The sequence below is a fragment of the Schistocerca piceifrons genome, chromosome 5, assembly GCF_021461385.2.
Source record: "Schistocerca piceifrons isolate TAMUIC-IGC-003096 chromosome 5, iqSchPice1.1, whole genome shotgun sequence".
Classification (NCBI taxonomy): domain Eukaryota; kingdom Metazoa; phylum Arthropoda; class Insecta; order Orthoptera; family Acrididae; genus Schistocerca; species Schistocerca piceifrons.
In genome coordinates this window covers 679,470,603-679,492,314 of record NC_060142.1, presented here as the reverse complement: position 1 = coordinate 679,492,314, position 21,712 = coordinate 679,470,603, and the positions used below count along the sequence as shown (strand labels likewise).

At 44.4% G+C, this 21,712-nt stretch overlaps 1 protein-coding gene across 2 annotated transcripts in view; it reads left to right on the top strand.

Moving 5' to 3' along the window:
- LOC124798495 (vesicular glutamate transporter 1-like) overlaps window positions 1-21,712 on the top strand; it is a 92,005-nt gene that overhangs the window by 41,170 nt on the left and 29,123 nt on the right. For both annotated transcript variants that reach the window (XM_047261933.1, XM_047261932.1), the window contains exons 6-8: window positions 3,260-3,383; window positions 9,367-9,500; window positions 15,215-15,357. In XM_047261933.1, the coding sequence (XP_047117889.1) occupies window positions 3,260-3,383; window positions 9,367-9,500; window positions 15,215-15,357 (401 nt within the window). The remainder of the gene's footprint in view (window positions 1-3,259; window positions 3,384-9,366; window positions 9,501-15,214; window positions 15,358-21,712) is intronic.

The window sequence follows — 21,712 nt, the reverse complement described above, 5'->3', positions numbered from 1 at the left end:
CGACTGCATAAGACAAGTGTCTGGCGCAGTTGTTAGATCGGTTACTGCTGCTACAATGGCATGTTATCAAGATCTGAGTGAGTTTGAACGTGGTGTTACAGTCGGCGTATGAGCGATGGAACACAGCATCTCCGAGGTTGCGATGAAGTGGGGATTGCGACCATTTCACAAGTCTACCGTCAATATCAGAAGCCCGGTGTCCGCCTCCGTAGCGCAGCGGTAGCGTTACCGCCTACCACGCAAGGGGGCCCAGGTTTGATTCCCGGCAGCGGACTGGCTGTTGTGTGTCCTTCATCATACTTTTCATGGTCACTGACGCGCAAGTCGCCAAAGTGGCTTCAACTAAAAAGACTTGCAATACGGCGGCCGAACCCCGAAGGGGATATCCCGGCCAATAAATGCCATACTATCATTTCATTCATCAGAAATTTGGTAAAACATCAAACCTCCGACATCGCTGCGGCCGGAAAAAGATCCTGCAAGAATGGAACCAACGACGACTTAAAAAAATCTTACAACATGACAGAAGTGCAACCCTTCCGCAAATTGCTGCAGATTTCAATGCTGAGCCATCAACAGGTGTCAGCGTGCGAACCTTTCAACGAAACATCATCGATATGGGCTTTCGGAGCCAGAGGCCCACTCGTGTACCCTTGATGACAGAAAGCTTTCCGCCTCGCGAGGACCGGTCAACACCGACACTGGACTGTTGACGACGGGAAACATGTTGCCTGGTCGGACAAGTCTCGTTTCAAATTGCATCGAGCGGATGGATGTGTACAGGTATGGAGACGACCTCATGAATCCATCGACCCTGAATGTAAGCAGGGGTCTGTTCAAACTGGTGGAGGCTCTGTATTGATGTCGGGCATGTGCAGTTGGAGTGATATGGGGGCCCTGATACGTCTAGATACGACTCTGGGAGGTGACACACACGTAAGCATCCTGTCTGATCACCCGCATCCATTCGTGTCCATTGTGCATTCCGACGGACTTGGGCAATTCCAGCAGGACAATGCGACACCCCGCAGGTCCAGAATTGCTACAAGGTGGCTCCAGAGACACTCTCTGAGTGAAAAACTTCCGCTGCCTACTAAATTCCCCAGACATGAACATTATTGAGCATATCTGGGATGCCTTGCAACGTGCTGTTCAAAATAGGGTCTCCAACCCCTCGTAGTCTTACCGATTTATGGACAGCCCTGCAGGATTAATGGCGTCAGTTCCCTCGAGCACTACTTCAGACGTTAGTCGAGTCCATGCCACATCGTGTTGTCGCACATCTGCGTGCTCGCGTGTGCCTTACACGATATTAGGCAGGTGTACCAGCTTCTATCACTCTTCAGTGTACGAGGTGAGACAATAAAGTAATGAGACTGATGTGACAAAAATTGTTGTTTACTGTTTTAGTTAAGTTTAGTGTTGTCTTCTTCAAAGTCGTTCCCTTCTGACTGCACACACTTTTTCCAGCGCTTCTGCCATTGATGGTAACATTTCTGAAACTCATCTTCTGTAATATCCTCCAAGACCCTCGTCACAGCTTTTTGGACATCTTGTTTTTGAAAATGTGTCCCTTGAACGCCGTTTTGACTCTTGGAGATAGAAAAAAGTCACACGGAGCGATATCTGGCAAATAAGGTGGGTGTGGTAGTGCTGAAATTTGTTCTGAGGTTAAAAATTGCTATACTGACAGAGCAGTATGCGATGGCGCATTATCATTATGCAGAACCCATTTATCATCAATGTTGGCACGGACACGAATAAATCTTTTACAAAGTCCTCCTAAAATTTATTTGTAGTAATATTAGTTAACTGATTGTCCAGGATCAGATTTTACGAGTTCACGCACCCTGGCAAGTTGACATCCATCCGTGAGGTTGATGGTCGTTCACTGCGGTCTTCATCTTCAACATTCGTTCTGCCGTCACTAAACATTTTATGCCAAAGAAAAACTTGAGCTCTTTACATAACCACCTCTCCAAAAGCGTTCTAAAGCTTACCGTAAGTTGTCGTAGCGTTTTCACCCAGTTTAACGCAAAAAGAAATGACATAACGTCGCGCAATGTTATGCGGTTCTATTTCCATGACGAGAGACACGAACACCTATAACTTATTACAGCACAACTCACGACTGAGCAGTTGCATCGATGTGCTGCTTGGACTAGAAGCAGCTTATAGACTAAGGTCAAAGATATTGTGTCGACGCAAGCCTGCAAGGTTGCCACATCTTGCAAAGAAAATCAGTCTTATTACTTTATTGTCACGCCTCGTATAATCACTGAAATAACATCACACACTCTCCCAAACAGCGAAGTTTTATTTTGTTTCCTCCTCTCCATGTGGGTGATTCCCTTTTTTTGTGAGGCAGTGTGCTTTAGATGTTTGGAAAACATGGTTGTGGAGTAGCCGCGATTGGTATAAAATTAACTTAGTATCAAGAAAACAGTCTTAATCGCATTTTTTTATTTTTTATTTTATTTTATGTTTTTGTTTTTGGCACTAAATAAATAAAAAACGCGATTAAGACTGTTTTCTTCATACTAAGTGTGCTTTAGTCCCCAGAGTTACTAGGAGTGACTCTGCCTCGCAGTACGTCACATGCTGGTCTTCACCAGTCATGTTGCTCACAGAATAGATGATTTTTGAAAACAACCGATTTTGGTCGTATCGACCTTCACGAAATTCATTGTTGGCAGTAGCACGACCACGACAATATTCTGAAAACCAATTGTATTTTCTGATTGTGGCTAATTACTAAAATTGGAGCCAAGTAATCGAGGCAATGTTATTGAATTAGACCTTTACGAATACTGTAAAAAAGCAACCAACGAAAACCGAAAACCGTCAAGTGAAATTACAACTTTTTTCAGAATAAGAACGCCAAGACAGTCGTATTACTGCCACACTGAGAAAAGGAGTTTTGAAAACACCTGCAATACTTGCCTATTCGTTTCAAAGATACAGCTTACATAAGCTGATGCATATTTGTCTCTGAATTCTTTCTTTAGATACAATTTTTCTTTGATTTAATTATGAAACAAATAATGGACACTGCCTATGAGAAAATCTGAAGATGATACAATAAATTCAAGTTCTGTCCGTCATTCTTTCATTGCACTGAGCGAATCCTGATCTTGTCGGTCCTGGACTAATTGCAAAGAGTTCCTTGTCAAGTGGTGTTCTACACAGAAGTGTGGGAATATAACCTATCTTAATTCTTGCTATAAATCGATACATGAGATGCGAAGTTTCTCCCCAGGTTGGACCATATCCTTGGGGTCGCTTCCTGACTTCCATGCCCGTCTGGGCCATCATCGTTGCCAACTTCACAGAGAACTGGGGGTTCTACACGCTTCTCACCCAGCTGCCTATTTTCATGAAAGGTAAGGTGAAGTCACTATACATTATTCCTTTCGATTAATTAACACTGTTCACATTTACATAGCCTCGCCGGGTTCACCCAAAATCTACTAACATTTTTAATCAGGCGTATTCATTACAATGGGCTACGATTGTATATTACCATATAACGTGATAAGTTATCATCAAAATTAGTATGTAATAATTTACATTTTTACATAATAATTGTTTAAACTCAAACTTGTTTTGTTTTTAGAAAGTATCTGGTAAATTTTGAAGCAGACGTAAGGTTATTATCAACACCTCACTTTGTGATAATAATTCGACCACAACAGAGTATTTCATATGGTAGTAAATATTTACGACATTATTTATTTCTTTAATGTCAAACAAACATTCGCCCAGGCTTAAACTCACCGTTATCACACTATCTCCACGATGGGGCTTGCAGACATTCTTATGAAACAGGAATCTCATGATCAAACTTCCCATTTCTTCCTCAGGCGTCCAACATCTCTCCCACCAGTCGGTTTTGTACACAGGCCTTTTGTCTTCTATTTGCAAAAGCTATACGTATAGCTTGTTATTTATTCTTCTGTTTCCTCATAATTCCGTTCAGGTGTTTTCTTTTCTAATTTTCTCTTGTAGTAAGTATCCAACTGTTCTGCTTAGGAAATTAGACTCCGCAGTTTCAGTAACTCTCGTATGCCTTCTGTTCACAGCACAGCCCTCGCAACCATCCTACAGCCCAGGTGCTGCCACCAGTTTATAAAATTTCGTTTTCGTGTCCTTTCTAGTTTTGTTAATAAGTGATCTCTTTATAGTAACATACGTAAGTTGGAATTTATTTGAATCATTTCTCAAATGTTCAAGTTTATCATTACTGGATCGCATAAGTGATGCATTACACTTACAGACTTCTACATAAAGTTTCTTCACTGCTGTAATGCATTTCAACTAGCTCTGTTTGAAATTCAGGAAATAATGGAAAAGCACTTACATGGAATCTTGTGGAGTAAGAGGTTCTGCGATATTCTACGGTTCATCCTGAGTCTGCTGCTAGTTTGTCATGTAACAAACCCATTAATCAAGCTGATGTTTGGAATTACCTTCCGTGTTTGTAACCTGTGATACTTGGGCTATTTGACATTAAACAAAAAATCTACAAATTTGATAAAATATGTAGTACAAAGAGCACAACCCCGCAAAAGAAGGTAAGAATCTAAGCTATGATAAAATATGACAATGTTACGACGTAATCTGTAGTGTGTATGGAACTGGATCATGATTCGAAGCAAGGAAAATGTAGCACCTACACCCTAGGTAGAGCAAAGAGAAACATAATATGTGAGGAAGATATACATCAATCATTCAGCATTCATATTCTAAATAATGAAATTGTAGGACAGGACCCAAGGTGGAAAGACCAGCAGTAAATGAAATGATGATGGTAATTTATTTTTTATCTGAGCAGTCGTATTTAGAATTGAGCAAAGTAACTAGAAGCGTTGGCTGGTCTTACTCTGTGCCAATGTTGCTTCATTTGTTTGCTATGACCTTGTTTTCTCGCTTGAGACCCAGCTGTTCCCGTCTTTTTCTTTCGAGTTTCCTCGTGATAGTATGTCATTGTTGAACTCTTGGCCAAAAAAATTTCTGTATTGCATGTTTTGGTTAATCGTAGCCAGTGTTAGATGTGTTTTTTTTATTTCTCTAATTCAACTACACTGCCTGACAAAAAGTGAAGCATCTAGAGAACACACAATAAAACATGTTGTGAGAGAAATTGTGACGTTATTTCAGTGAATTCAAAATAGATTAAAACGTACAAAGAATTTGGCAGTATGGACCCACTTATCGGTATGACGTTACACCTTCTCTGGCATGGATACATGCACTGATTCAATTGGAGAGTGCCAGAAGCCGATGTATTCTCTCCTGCGGCAAGCTGGGCCGCAAGTGATGTTACTGGTCCTTTATATGTCCTGGGACAGAGCTGAGGTCCGAGCTGACCCCACTTACATTCTATCGAGGACAGATCTGGGAATCTTGCTAGAGTATCTCAACACCACGAAGACAGTTGATAGAGACACGTGCCATGTGTAGACGATCGTTGTCCTGTTGAAAAAAGGTGCTGTGATACTTCCGCATGGAAGGCACTATCCCTAGGCTCGTGATCTAAGTGTAACGTCTTTGATTAGCAATCAAAAACATCATTGGTCCTGGGTCCAAACTCAGCTACTGCTTAAAATTTGAATAAAGATCATTGGTAGTGGGGAGCAAAGACTTACAGCATAAGAAGTCACCCTCACTCCGCAGAGGCGGAAGAATTAGCAATTATTAACGGTGTGAGGATGCAGAGGGCAATAAAAACCACTGCACTAAAGGCATGTAATGTGTATCCACATGTATCCACAGGACATGTGGCCAATAATTGAAAAAGCGTCAGCTGGAAAAGGATTCCAGATTAGTTGCCCATCGGTACCTCCGGGAAGGGGACTCACAAGGAGAAGGTGACCGTGAGAAAAAAAAATGAAATAACCAACGAAGGAATAATATTGTCCGAGTCGGAGCACGGAGGTTGAACGTAGTAGGAAAGCTAGAAAATCTGAAAAGGGTCATGCATGGGCTCAATCTAGATACAGTGGGGGTCAGTGAAGTGAAATGGAAAGGAGATAAGGATTTCTGCTCAGATGAATACAGGGTAACATCAACAGCGGCAGAAAATAGTGTAACTCAACCAGGATTCGTTATGAATAGGAAAATATGGCAGAGAGTGAGCTGCTATGAACCGTTCAGTGATAGGGTTGTTCTCGCCAGATTCGACAGCAAACCAACGCCGACAACGATAGCTCAGGTATACGTGCCGACGTCGCAAGTAGAAGATGAAAAGACAGAGGAAGTATATGAGTGTATTGAACGGACAGTACAGTATGTAACGGGAAATGAAAATTTAAGAATCATGAGAGATTGGAAGGCGGTTGTAGGGGAAGAAGTAGAAGAAACGGTTGTAGAAGGATACGGTCTAGGCTGTAGGAACGAGAGATGAGAAAGATTGCTTGAATTCTGCAGTATATTTCAGATGGTAGTAATGGATACTCCGCTCAAGAGACACAAGACAAGGAGCGATACTTGAAAAAAACTCAAAGACACATGAAGAAACGAGCTGCATTACATCATGGTCAGACAGAGGTTCCGAAATCAGATTTTGAATTGGGTGGCGTAACCAGAAGCAGATATAGACTCAGATCATAATTTGGTAATTTTCAAGAGTAGAGTGAAATTCAGGCGAAAAGTACGAAAGTATCAGTGTAGAAGGAAGTGGTTATACTGAAATACTGAGGAATGACGAAACGCGTTTGAAGTTCTTCAAAGATGTGGTTACTACAATATGGGCTATCACAATAGACAGTTCAGTTGAAAAAGAGTGGACATTTCTACAAAAGGGCAATCACAGATATAGGACAATCAAACACAGGTCACTCTGAAAAACCTTGGGTAACGGAAGGAATATTTCAACTGATCAACAAAAGGAGGAAGCACAAAAATGTTCAGGGAAAGACGGAAGACATCATATAAATCACTTAGGAATGAAATAAATAGGAAGTGTGGGGTTAGCCAAACCGAAATGGCTGCAGAAAAAAGTGCGGAAATCGAAAAAGAAATGATTGTCGGAAGAACTGACTTAGCATATAGAAAAGTCTAAACAAACTTCGCAGAAATTAAAACAAGTGTGGAAATATTAAAACGGAGTGAAAATTTCACTGTCAAACACAGAGAAAAGAGCAGATAGACGGAAAGGGTGCAATAAAGGCCTCTACGAAGGGAGGGGGGGGGGGGGACTTGTTTGATGATTTTATAGAAGAAGAAATTTGAGTCGATAAGGAAGACATAGAGGATCTAATATTAGAATTTAAAAGAGCACTGGGAGTGCTGAGATCTAAAAAGCAGAACGGTTGATAACATTCCATCGGAGTTTCTCAAATTCAATGACACTAGTAATGTAGTAATGTACCATCCAACATTTGGAAAAATATTATCTACAAAATTCCGCAGATAGCAAGGGCAGATAGGTGCGAAAACTATCGCACAATCACCTTAACATCTCACGCATCCAAGCAGCTGACAAGAATAATATACAGAAGAAAGGAAAAGAAAACTGAGGATCTGTTGCTTGGCAAACAATCTGGCTTTAAGAAAGGTAAAGACACCGGAGAGGCAATCCTGACGTTGCCCTTGATAATGGAATCAAACCGAAGGAAAATCATGATGCACTCATAGGATCTGTCGATCTAGAAAAAGCATTCAGCAATGTGAAATGGTGCAAGATGTTCGAAATTTTGAGAAAAATAGTGCTAAGCTACAGGGAAAGGCTGGTGATACGTAGCACGTACAAACCAAAGAGGGAATTATAAGATTGGGAGGCCAAGAACGAAATGCTCGGATTAAAAAGGGTGTAAGACACGGATGTAGTCATTTGCCCCTAGTGTTCGCTCTATACATAGAAGAAGCAATGACGGATATAAAAGAAAGGTCCAAGAGTGGGACTGAAATTCAGGGTGAAATGATGTGATAAGATTCACTGTTGACATCGCTGTTCTCAGTGAAAGTTGTAAGTAGGCTGTTTGGGTTTTTATGTTGTTAACGCCACGTAGCGCTCTGTATGAAAATCACTGACTGTGCCACCAGTGGCGGCTCACCTCCAACTGCCCAACGCTATGCGCTGTTCACATCCAACTGCCCAACACTACAATGGCGAATACTCCAACAATGAGTCCAACCAGCCACAGACTGCACACAGCACAGTCAGTGATTTTCATACAGAGCGCTACGTGGGGTTACTAACATAAAAACCTATACGGCCTACTTACAAAGTGAAGAATAATTGTGAGATCTGCCGAATGGAATAATACAGAACACGAATTGAGAGTAAATCGAAGAAAGGCGAAAGTAATGAGAAGAAGCAGACACGAGAACAGCGAGAAATTTAATGTCAGGCTATGGTTCAAATGGCTCTGAGCACTATGGGACTTAACATCTGAGGTCATCAGTCCCCTAGAACTTTAAAAACTACTTAAACCTAACTAACATAAGGACATCACACACACCCATGCCCGAGGCAGGATTCGAACCTGCGACCGTAGGGGTCACGCGGTTCCAGACTGTAGCGCCTAGAACCGTTCGGCCACCCCGGCCGGCATTTAACGTCAGGATTGGTGATCACGAAGAAGGTGAAGTTCAGGAATTCTACTACTTAGGCAGTAAAATAACGCAGAACAGACAAGCAAGGAAGACATAAAAAGCAGACTAGCACTGCAAAAAGGTCATATCTGGCGAAGAGAAGTCTACTACCATCATCAACATAGACCTTAATTTGATGAAAAATTTCTGAGAATGTACGTTTGGATCACAGCGTTATATCGTAGCGAATTATGGGCGGTGGGAAGAGAATCGAAATGTTTGAACTGTCGTTTTACAGAAGAAAGTAGAAAATCGGGTGGACTGATAAGGAATGAGGATGTTCTCCACAGAATCGGTGAAGAAAGGAACTTGTGGAAAATACTGACAAGGAGAAGAAACAGATGATAGGGCAAGTGTCAAGACATCGAGGAATAATCTCCATGGTACTCGAGGGAACCGTAGAAGGAAAAACCTGTTGGGAAAGACAGAGATTGGAACACATCCAGCAAATAACTGAGGACATAGGGAGCAAGTGCTACTCTGAGATGAAGGGGTTCGCACAAGAGATGGATTCGTGGTGCGCCGCACGAAACGAGTCAGATGACTGATGACTGAAAATGTATTCTCGCAGGTGGTGTGTGTCCGTGTAAGAAGTTATACTGACATCCGACCATATCGTCTGATTGCTTCACTTTTCCTGTCAGACAGCGTAGGTGACAGGTATCTGGCTAGGAAAAATTTTCGTATTGAAGTGGGCAATATGAGCAAGCAGAGCCTGCGCGTGAGCGAGAGCCTGTGGACCCACACACTGGCGCCTGTTTGCTGCAGACACGATGGACTTCGACCTGGAGCAGGCGGGCCTGCTGTCGGCGCTGCCCTACCTGGTGGTGGCCGCCAGCATGCAAGGGGCGGGCCACGTCGCCGACTGGCTGCTCAACCGCGGCCTGCTCAACACCACGCAGGTGAGCTCCCGAAACTGCCTGGCTCTCCTCTCTCCCGACTTTTAGGCTGGTATTGTCCGCCCCATTAGCTGAGTGGTCAGCGCGGTGGAATGTCACGCCGAGGTTGGTTGGGTTGGGTCGTTTGGGGGAAGAGACCAAACTGCGAGGTCATCGGTCTCATCGGATTAGGGAAGGACGAGGAAGGAAGTCGGCCGTGCCCTTTCAAAGGAACCATCCCGGCATTTGCCTGGAGCCATTTAGGGAAATCACGGAAAACCTAGATCAGGATGACCGGACTCGAGACTGAACCGTCGTCCTCCCGAATGCGAGTTCAGTGTGCGAACCACTGCGGCACTTCGCTCCGTCCACGCCAAGGGGCCCGGGTTCGATTCCCGGCTGGGGCAGGAGATTTTCTCCGATCAGGGACTCGGTGTTGTGTTGTCATCATTATCATTTCATCCCCATCTCCGACGCGCAAGTCGCCAAATGTGGCGTCGAATGCAATAAGTACTTGCCCTCGGCGGTCGAACTTCCCCGAATGGGAGACTCCCGGCCCACAATTCCAAACGCACATTTCAATTTTTCAGGCTGGTATTTAGCCATGTCTCAGCGTTTTAGTAAATTATCAGAACTTATAAGAAAAGTTGTGGTGATTCCTAACTATGGCGATAGATATTTCGCCAAATGAGACTCTCCTGCTGTTAGCACCACAGGCTCCATGGAGCTGGCTCAGAATTTTAGGAAACCGGAGCTTGGCGGTTGTGGCCAACTCTGACCTTAGATGGCCGGCCGCGGTGGCCGAGCGATTCTAGGCGCTTCAGTCCAGAACCGCGCTGCTGCTACGGTCACAGGTTTGAATCCTGCCTCGGGCACGGATGTGTGTGATGTCCTTAGGTTGGTTAGATTTAAGTATTTCTACGTTCTAGGGAACTGATGACCTCAGACGATAAGTCTCCTAGTGCTCAGAGCCATTTGAACCGACCTTAGATGAACACTGAAGAGCCAAAGAAACTGGTACACCTACCTAATAACGTGTAGGGCACCTACGAGCATGCAGAAGTGCTGCATGGCGTTTCAAGGACTCCACTAATGTCTGAAGTAGTGCTGGAGGGAACTGACACCATGAATGTTGCAGGGCTGTCCATAAATTCGTAAGAGTTCGATGGGGTGGAGATCTCTTCCGAACAGCACTTTACAAGGCATCCCGGATATGCTCAATAATGTTCATGTCTGGGGAGTTTGGTGGTCGGCCCAAGTGTTTAAATTCAGAAGAGTGTCCCTGGGGCCACTCTGTAGCAATTCTTGACGTTTGGGATATCGAATTGTCCTACTGAAATTGCCCAAGTCCGTCGGAATGCACAATAGACATGAATCGATGCAGGTGATCAGACAGGATGCTTACATACTTGTAACCTCTCAGAGTCGTATCGAGATTTATCAGGGGCCCCATATCACTCCAACTGCACACGACCCACATCATTACAGAGCCTTCACCAGCTTGAGCTATCCCCTGCTGACATGCAGGGTCTGTGGATTCATGAGGTTGCCTCCATACCCGTACACGTCCATTCACTCGATAAAATTTGAAATCAGACTCGTCCGACCAGGAAACATGTTTCCAGTAATCAACAGTCCAATGTCAGTGTTGATGAGCCCAGGGAAGATGCAAAGCTTTGGGTCGTGCAGTCATCAAGTGTAAACGAGTGGACCTTTGACCCCAAAAGCCCCTATCAATGATGTTTCGTTGACTGACACTTGTTGATGGCTCAGCATTGAAATCTGCAACTAGTTGCGGAAGGCTTGCTGAACAATTCTCTTCAGTCGTTGGTGGTCCCGATCTTGCAGGATATTTTTCCGTGAACCAAGTCGTCGGAGATTTGATGTTTTACCAGATTCCTAATATTCACGGCTCGTGAAATGGTCATACAGGAAAATCCCCACTTTATCGCTACCACAGAGATCCCATCACTCGTGCGACGACGATAACGCCACGTTCAGACCCACTTAAATCTTGATAACCTGCCATTGTAGGAGCAGTAATCGATCTAACAATTGTGCCAGACACGTTTTGTCTTGTACAAGCGTTGCTGACCGCAGCGCCGTATTCTGCCTGTTTACTCATACATGTCTCTGTGTATGATAAGTGTGCCTATACCAGTTTCTTTGGCGCTTCAGTGTATGAATGCCACAGAAATTAAATTTTGCTTTATTAGTGTTTTACCTGCCTGAGAGTGGCTTATTAAGAATTTATTCTTATTAGCTTTCGTCCTATCTAGGTTTCACTTTGTAAGGTGGCAGAATAAATGATCAGATTCGCACCTTACATGAGTCCTTTACAAATCGTAATGAGAAGGTGAAGATTACACCTAATGTAAATCGACAGTTATGAGAACATTTGCCTATCAATATGTAAGGCAAAAAGGGATGACAGTCAATCAACAGTAATTAACACACCATTCCTATACAATGCATGTCTTCGAGTGGAAGGTACAACAGGGAATGCAAGTCGAGTCACTTTTAGTTTGAAAAGCCAGCTCCACAACGGCATAGTGAAGCTTCACTGTGGGAGTTACACTGGAAACCACTTAAAGGGGTGGCAGGAAGGAGGACAGCGACCCCGAGCCAGGTGATTCAAGCTTGAGGGCCGCCTCTAGCGGGGCATCTGCACAAGGGCAGGAAAAAAAGCTTTAGAAAACTGCATTTCGGAATTCCAACTGGATACGAACAAAAGAGTGACGCATTTTCGTCCAGCGTATGTGACACATGGAAAGGTCAATGTACTTTAGGCATCTAGAACGGGCACAAAACGTCCGATTGGCGGAAACGCACTAGGAAGGAGAAAAATACTGAAGTTTCGATGCAGTTTTATGGAAGGGACATTGCGATTGATAAAGTGTGTTTCTACAAAATAAGAGGAATGCGCCTATTGGTGGAAAAAATAGGTGATGTGAAAAAGGAATCCAAGTGGGAGCAGGCAGTTCTACCATGAGTAGGACAAGAGAGAAATTTTTGGGGGACTCTTCTCTGAACTGGAGTCAAGTGCAGAACGGAGTGCTTAGTGCTCCATACGACACAGAGAAGAAATTGGTGTGAGCACTGTGTTCACAGTGGCTACACTCCAGCTAAAGAATTATCTGTAGCTATGTTCGGCTCCAGCTGTGGAGAAACGAACCAGCCAAATCAGTTAATTGTTCTTGTGAGAACTGAGAGGGCACACTGCTCCAACCATGTGCGTGTATATCGCCACATGATAAGACTAGGGCTGAGTACATGTTTTCTTGCAGAACGAGAAACATAGGGAAAGTTTCTGCTGGAAAGTTCAGCAAAGGCCAGATCAGTTTTGTAGGAATTTCAGTGGGAGAAGGCGGCCTTGCACACAGTGGCACGTCGCAGCTTAAGATAAATACCGCGTGCAGGGGTGTAAACTTTGTTGGTTCACCAGCTTGCGTCCACTGTAAACTAGAGTGGTCTTGGGTAACCTTGCGCTCAAATTTGTCACTTGACTAACCATGCACCGTAGACTTTATTGTCATCCTAAATAGTACCGAACTTCGAACTGGAATCGGACGATTTTCGTAGTACTGACCAACATCATAACGTACATGTAGGAGCAATTTTGTAAAGAAACTCTCAATTAAACTTTCATATTATTGTGCTTAGGGTTAATGTAAAGAAAATTCCAAATAAACTCTAATAATATTGTGTTTAGGATTAATGTGCTTTCAGAGAGTTAATATTTAACATTGTTGTGTATAAACGTATTTCACTTTTTGATGCTGGCAACATGCATTATCGATTGTGCTTTTTTTATGTCGGCGAGTTGAAAATTGTGTGAAAAGCTGTAATTTGGTGAGAAATATTGCGACATTAAACTTGTCATTTCACCTCACACAGATGTTCTCAATTCTAGAACAAGCAAAAACAAACCCCCACCCTTAAAACGGGAGCGTTCTATGTTACTATATGTTTGACGTCCGCTACTTACTGTTGGCGAAAAATTATTGACGATGAAAGTTGGGTCATCTCATTTTCTTTTCTCGATCGGAACATGACTTCATTTTATATGTTCAACACGTATACACTTCTCATTTTAGTTATGTTTTCTTACCTTATACGAGTCTTTGTCTATAAATTAGTACAGATCGCACCTGATGACGCAGCTAAAGTGCTCCGACACTGGTCGAGCCAATAAATAAAGGACTTACAGCTAAAGCAGTCTTATATTCTCAAAATCGTATATCTCGGCTGAGACTGCCATGACTCAATGTCTGTGCGTTTCTTTTTTTCCACAGTTCGTAGTTAAAAAAATTATTCTTCTTAAAAATTTCTTATAACGTTAGTTTTAATTTTGTTGCTAACTCCTGGCAAGAATTTCTTTTTCGAAAGTATTCCATCATATTCTAGATTAAAAACAGATGTCTAATATTTTTTTCGTAATTCTTACTAACATTTCATTTCGCACTAAGTGGCAGTTTCGTAAGATGGTGAAATGACCCTGACTCGTCTAGTTTCATGACAGTCTCTGTAGCTGGTAAGTCTGGGGTACGGAAAGCACGGACCACTGCTAAAGTGCTCGTCATTTACGACGGCGTCCGAGTTTAGGTTAGTTCTGCGCATCTGACGTCACAAAACACAGTCAGCCAATGAACAGAGAACGACGTTACCAGAGCTCGACTGCAATGTTGAGCACGGACGAGTGTCTTCAGTTTTAGAAACGTTCAGTCATATATAAAGTAATTGAACAAAAGCAATGTCTTGATAGCAGACTTTCTTTTATAGAAAGTTTGGAAAAAGCATTCTTTATACCAATTGCTTCATAGTCTATTAATGAATTAAACCAAACAAGCAATAAGCCTGCTAATTCAGGCGATAGCAAGAAAAGGTGTATCATTCTCACTAACCGCCTTTTCGCAATAAAGAACAGCGGTAATTGTTTATTTCCTATTGTACTTCGACGAAACGTGAGTAATTAATAGTCATACCAACAGTGTTTGTCGGTATTTTGTGTCGTAGTTTGAACTCCTCCAGGAACTATATTGAACGATAAGCTGCATTAGCGTAATTGTTAATGTGTCTAGCTGCTAAGCGAAAGATTCCGAGTTCAAACCTTTTTCTGTGCTTAATATTTTCTTTATTTAAAAACAATATCGAAGTGTCTTACTTTATGAATTTTATTCGTTTGAATTTAATTTTTTGAAATTTCTAGTGGCAACTGAAATCAACCATACGGAAAGTATACGCTATGGACTTTTACCTCTGCAAAGTCTTCAAAATTTCGTGCAATGGTTTACTACATCTAATGCTGCACAATAACTGCGTTGAACATCGAAACAAAATTAAGTCATTTATGGGCGGAAGGTATCAGTCAAGAAGATGTGTAAAAATCAAATTTTTGGGCCAAATAGTTTTCGTGAAATCGAATGAGAAAGTGTGTCAAAGCAGTCGAAACACCATGTGTCTGCACAGGCGACCAGTGCAGTGACGGCAAAATAGCGCACAGCGCGGAATGCGGGGAGCACGTCTCTGTAGCAGCGAAAGGGTTAATGCGGCCGTGGTGGCTTTTCTTCATAAACTGCGCGCTCCCCTCTAAACGTAAGTTTGCGAACTATACTATACTATGGCGCTGCTTCTCTTGGCGCGTGCAACTGGCAACGCAGTAATCTCCCGCGTCTGGGCGGGCATGCGCGAACCGCCAAGATAAATGAATTGAACTACAGCCCGCTCGGTCTGCACAGGTGCGGAAGGTGTTCTGCTGCGGCGCCTTCCTGGGGCAGTCGGCGTTCATGCTGGCCACCGCCTTCCTCATGACGCCCGCCGCCGCCGTCGCCTGCCTCACACTGGCCGTCGGCATCGGCGCCTTCGCCATGGCTGGCTTCTTGTAAGTACATCGGGCTCCGAGGCTTCGCCTGTCGCGAGTGACTCACACCACTGCGCTTCTGTCACATCCCCGTGTCTCACTGACAGGGAGCAAACCTTGAAACAAGTCGGCCAGTTACAGTATGTCATTTAACTGAACCAATGGTTTCATATTACGCTAGTTCCGCCAGTCTGGTAGACGAACGACGGGAACAGTCACCATAAACGACTAAACAATAGCACGAGATCGATGCGAATACCCTTGCGACATCCCATTTTCCATGTAGTTTGGATACATTTCACTTTGAAGTCATGGATGAGTAATTTAAATCAATAATGAAGTAAATACATTCATGTTCAGAAAAAAAAACAGAACACCTTGAACGACTAGAGGTAGTGTGTAAAACGCCCGCTCAACCCGCTGGGCAGAACAGGTGATTAGGATTGTGGAAAGGGCCAAATAAGGTTGGGTCAGTTTCATAATAAAATTGTAATTTGTTGTAATTTAATAACACGTTTACAACTGAAGCGGCACATAGCCGAACTACTACGAGTTTCAGACTCAAATTCTTTCACGTCTGAATGCCTCCAAACAAATCTTAAAAATCAACAAGGTAAATTTCAAGTGACTGAAAACACGCAGTTACCATTACAAATTATTTATATATATATATATATATATATATATATATATATATATATATATTTCAAGTGACTGAAAACACGCAGCTACCATTACAAATTATATATATATATATATATATATATATATATATATATATATATATATATATATAATTTTACGAAATATATCCAGCGGTAATGTTAGGTGACTCACCCTGTATATATATCAACAAGGTAAATTTCAAGTGACTGAAAACACGCAGCTACCATTACAAATTATATATATATATATATATATATATATATATATATATATATATATATATATAATTTGTAATGGTAGCTGCGTGTTTTCAGTCACTTGAAATTTACCTTGTTGATATATATACAGGGTGAGTCACCTAACATTACCGCTGGATATATTTCGTAAACCACATCAAATACTGACGAACCGGTTCCACAGACCGCACGTGAGGAGAGGGGCTAGTGTAATTGGTTAATAAAAACCATACAAAAATGCACGGAAGTATGTTTTTTAATACAAACCTACGTTTTTTTAAATTGAACCCCATTAGTTTTGTTAGCACATCTGAACATATAACCAAATACGCAATCAGTGCCGTTTGTTGCATTGTAAAATGTTAACTACATCCGGAGATATTGTAACCTAAAGTTGATGCTTGAGTACCACTCCTCCGCTGTTCGATCGTGTGTATCGGAGAGCACCGAATTACGTAGGGATCCAAAGGGAACGGTGGTGGACCTTAGGTACAGAAGAGACTGGAACAGCACATTACGACCACATGCTAACACCTTTTTATTGGTCTTTTTCACTAACGCACATGTACATTACCATGCGGGGTGAGGTACACGTACACACGTGGTTTCCGTTTTCAATTACGGAGTGGAATAGAGTGTGTCCCGACATGTCAGGCCAATAGATGTTCAATGTGGTGGCCATCATTTGCTGCACACAATTGCAATCTCTGGCGTAATGAATGTCGTACACGCCGCAGTACATCTGGTGTAATGTCGCCGCAGGCTGCCACAATACGTTGTTTCATATCCTCTGGGGTTGTAGGCACATCACGGTACACATTCTCCTTTAACGTACCCCACAGAAAGAAGTCCAGAGGTGTAAGATCAGGAGAACAGGCTGGCCAATTTATGCGTCCTCCACGTCCTATGAAACGCCCGTCGAACATCCTGTCAAGAGTCGGCCTGGAGTTAATTGCGGAATGTGCAGGTGCACCATCATGCTGATACCACATACGTCGACGCGTTACCAATGGGACATTTTCGAGCAACGTTGGCAGATCATTCTGTAGAAACGCGATGTATGTTGCAGCTGTTTGGGCCCCTGCAATGAAGTGTTTGTTACACCTCGCAACTGAATGTCGGAGGTTTCAAGCGTCAACTTTAGGTTACAATATCTCCCGATGTAATTAACAGCCGGCCGCGGTGGTCTAGCGGTTCGAGGCGCTCAGTCCGGAGCCGCGCGACTGCTACGGTCGCAGGTTCGAATCCTGCCTCGGGCATGGATGTGTGTGATGTCCTTAGGTTAGTTAGGTTTAAGTAGTTCTAAGTTCTAGGGGACTGATGACCACAGATGTTAAGTCCCATAGTGCTCAGAGCGATTTTGTAATTAACATTTTACAATGCAACAAACGGTACTGATTACGTATTTGTTTATATGTTCAGATGTGCTAACAAAACTAACGTGGTTCCATTTAAAAAAACGTAGGTTTGTGTTAAAAAAACATACTTCCGTGCATTTTTGTATGGTTTGTATTAAACAATTACACTAGCCCCTCTCCTCACGTTCGGTCTGTGGAATCGGTTCGTCAGTATTTGATGTGGTTTAAGAAATATATCCAGCGGTAACGTTAGGTGACTCGCCCTGTATATATATATAACACAGCTAGGCTGAAAGCCTCAAGGCGAGGGTGGATAGACAAACACAAACAAGATGCAATACAAACGGCAGAAGGCCCACAATAAAATTTTCAAGATTTTAAAATAAATTACGATAACCTTTAAAAGGCACAAGGCTGTAATGCTTACGCTTGAAAGGTAATTTTAAGAACAAGGTTCCAAGCCGCGATGTGTAAGTCTGAAAGGTAATTTTAAGAATAAGGTTCCAAGGCTGAAGGCTCACAGTTAATTTTCCAAAATTTAAAAAAAAATTAAAATCATAAGCCTTAAGTTTTAAGTAGCTGGAACCGGACTAAAAGAAAGGACAACACAACGGCAATAACCCTTCAGCAAATATCCAGTTGCCAGAATTCAAACTTGCTTACATTAAACACAGTAAAACCAAGGATTTTTTAAAATCATTTGCTATGATAGATTATAAACAGACAATAAAATACCTGTGAGAAAGAGAGTAAAGACAACAGCACTCAGAAGCCTCCAGGGGGTCGGTCTGCCCTCGTTCACTTAGGTGAGACAGGTGGTGAGCCCAACTACACTTGATCCGTCAGAACCCAACCAAGGGACAGCCACGGACCGACCGACAAACGACTTGCCTGCCACCAATCGGTACATGAGAATTCAAACACAAAATGTTACGGGCGTGATTATCCACAATCAAATATGTATATTTATTAAGTTGTGGGGGGAAGGATACTGCCTGAAATTACGTTTGCGGCCAGGGCAGGTAACCAGAACACTAACGGCAACAAGGCAGAAAATTCCGCTGGTGCACTTGAATTGTAGTCAACCAATATAGTTAATTCCACTGCATGGCGGCTAAATTTCAGCAATACCAACACTCGGTGTTGCACACAGGAAAACCTCCCCAACAGCGAACCACCGAAACGAACCACACAACATGAATGGACGTGGCTTGAGTACTTGAAACCACTACTCAACTTTGACGTCCTGGGTCGGTGAACCACGAAGTTCGTAACGATCGGACAGCTCCACACACGCTCCGACACTGAGCAGGGGCTGCCAACGGACCCAGCCGACTGCACCGCGCGGAGATAACTTCCCTGGTCAGCAGCAACCGACCGACTGCGTTCTAGAATGCCGTCAGTGGAAATAACGCCAACCTCACACACCTGACAAACACTTGCACAAAGACCTGAACGATACCCAACAGTAACTAAGCACACACTCGCGCGCGCACACACACACACACACACACACACACACACACACTCGCACACACACACACACGCACACACACACACACACACACACACACACACACACACACGTCCGACTCATGAACGATCGGCGAGCCAAAACGCGTCGTCCGGTAGGACGACCGACCAACGATCCATCAAGACTGTGGCCTGCCTCAAGTCATGGGTGGCAGCAGTGGTCGGGCGAGCAATGTCGACGCAGACCTCACAGCTCCAACCCGACTGCACTAGTGCCACATTGCAACTCCCCGGCTAGTAGGTCCGGACTGCACTCCGGACGGTTTCCGACTCTGGCAGAGCCGAACGTGCGACCCGACTTCCCTTACAACGGACAATGACTGGGAAGTAATACACTCTTGGAAATGGAAAAAAGAACACATTGACACCGGTGTGTCAGACCCACCATACTTGCTCCGGACACTGCGAGAGGGCTGTACAAGCAATGATCACACGCACGGCACAGCGGACACACCAGGAACCGCGGTGTTGGCCGTCGAATGGCGCTAGCTGCGCAGCATTTGTGCACCGCCGCCGTCAGTGTCAGCCAGTTTGCCGTTGCATACGGAGCTCCATCGCAGTCTTTAACACTGGTAGCATGCCGCGACAGCGTGGACGTGAACCGTATGTGCAGTTGACGGACTTTGAGCGAGGGCGTATAGTGGGCATGCGGGAGGCCGGGTGGACGTACCGCCGAATTGCTCAACACGTGGGGCGTGAGGTCTCCACAGTACATCGATGTTGTCGCCAGTGGTCGGCGGAAGGTGCACGTGCCCGTCGACCTCGGACCGGACCGCAGCGACGCACGGATGCACGCCAAGACCGTAGGATCCTACGCAGTGCCGTAGGGGACCGCACCGCCACTTCCCAGCAAATCAGGGACACTGTTGCTCCTGGGGTATCGGCGAGGACCATTCGCAACCGTCTCCATGAAGCTGGGCTACGGTCCCGCACACCGTTATGCCGTCTTCCGCTCACGCCCCAACATCGTGCAGCCCGCCTCCAGTGGTGTCGCGACAGGCGTGAATGAAGGGACGAATGGAGACGTGTCGTCTTCAGCGATGAGAGTCGCTTCTGCCTTGGTGCCAATGATGGTCGTATGCGTGTTTGGCGCCGTGCAGGTGAGCGCCACAATCAGGACTGCATACGACCGAGGCACACAGGGCCAACACCCGGCATCATGGTGTGGGAAGCGATCTCCTACACTGGCCGTACACCACTGGTGATCGTCGAGGGGACACTGAATAGTGCACGGTACATCCAAACCGTCATCGAACCCATCGTTCTACCATTCCTAGACCGGCAAGGGAACTTGCTGTTCCAACAGGACAATGCACGTCCGCATGTATCCCGTGCCACCCAACGTGCTCTAGAAGGTGTAAGTCAACTACCCTGGCCAGCAAGATCTCCGGATCTGTCCCCCATTGAGCATGTTTGGGACTGGATGAAGCGTCGTCTCACGCGGTCTGCACGTCCAGCACGAACGCTGGTCCAACTGAGGCGCCAGGTGGAAATGGCATGGCAAGCCGTTCCACAGGACTACATCCAGCATCTCTACGATCGTCTCCATGGGAGAATAGCAGCCTGCTTTGCTGCCAAAGGTGGATATACACTGTACTAGTGCCGACATTGTGCATGCTCTGTTGCCTGTGTCTATGTGCCTGTGGTTCTATCAGTGTGATCATGTGATGTATCTGACCCAGGAATGTGTCAATAAAGTTTCCCCTTCCTGGGACAATGAATTCACGGTGTTCTTATTTCAATTTCCAGGAGTGTAGCAGTCGAGAAAAGATACTATGAGAGGGGGTATATCGATACGCGCTGCTAGCGCCTGTCACGGTCAGGCAAAGCAGCAACTCAGTAACAGTAGTAATTTAAATAAACATGGTCAGGTGGAAGTGCGTTAAAAACAGTGTGTAAAATACATTATGGCGGAACCACGAGCCACGCATGGCTCAGTATGTTCTTCAGAAACGTTAAGCATTTCAATCGACTCGGTTCAGCATGTGTCCTGTTGCCTAGTATGCACAGGGTCCGCCACGGGCTCTGATAACTTGTTCTATGCGTGATGGCATCGACGCATATAAGGCGCGAATGGCGTCCTGTGGTATAGGCATCCATTCACCTGGATCCACAGTTCATCTGTGGTGGTTCACTTTGGATGACAGTGCTGTACCCGTCATTTCACCATATCCGACACATTTTCGGTTGACGACGAGTATGGTGATCTGGCAGGCCAGATCCCGTGACACCAAGAAGGGACGTGTTCTTGCAGCAACATGTGGTCGTGCATTGTCTTGCTAAAAATGGCGTCTGGAGTGTTCTGCTGAAAGGGTATGGCTGCAGGTCGCAGGACGTCATCCACGTACGTCACACTGGTCACAGTGCCCCGGACACGCACCAACTGTACCCAATAGCAACCCACATCATACGGCCTTAAGTTAGGGCTATATGTCCTGTGCAAATGCAGTCACTCTGCTGCCGCTCCTCCCGTGTGCAGCAACAGAACTTGGATTCTTCCGAGAACAGTATCTGAGGCCATCCCTGTTCCCAGTGACGCCCTTCTACACGGCATTGGCGTCTAGCATGTTTCTGCACATTTCG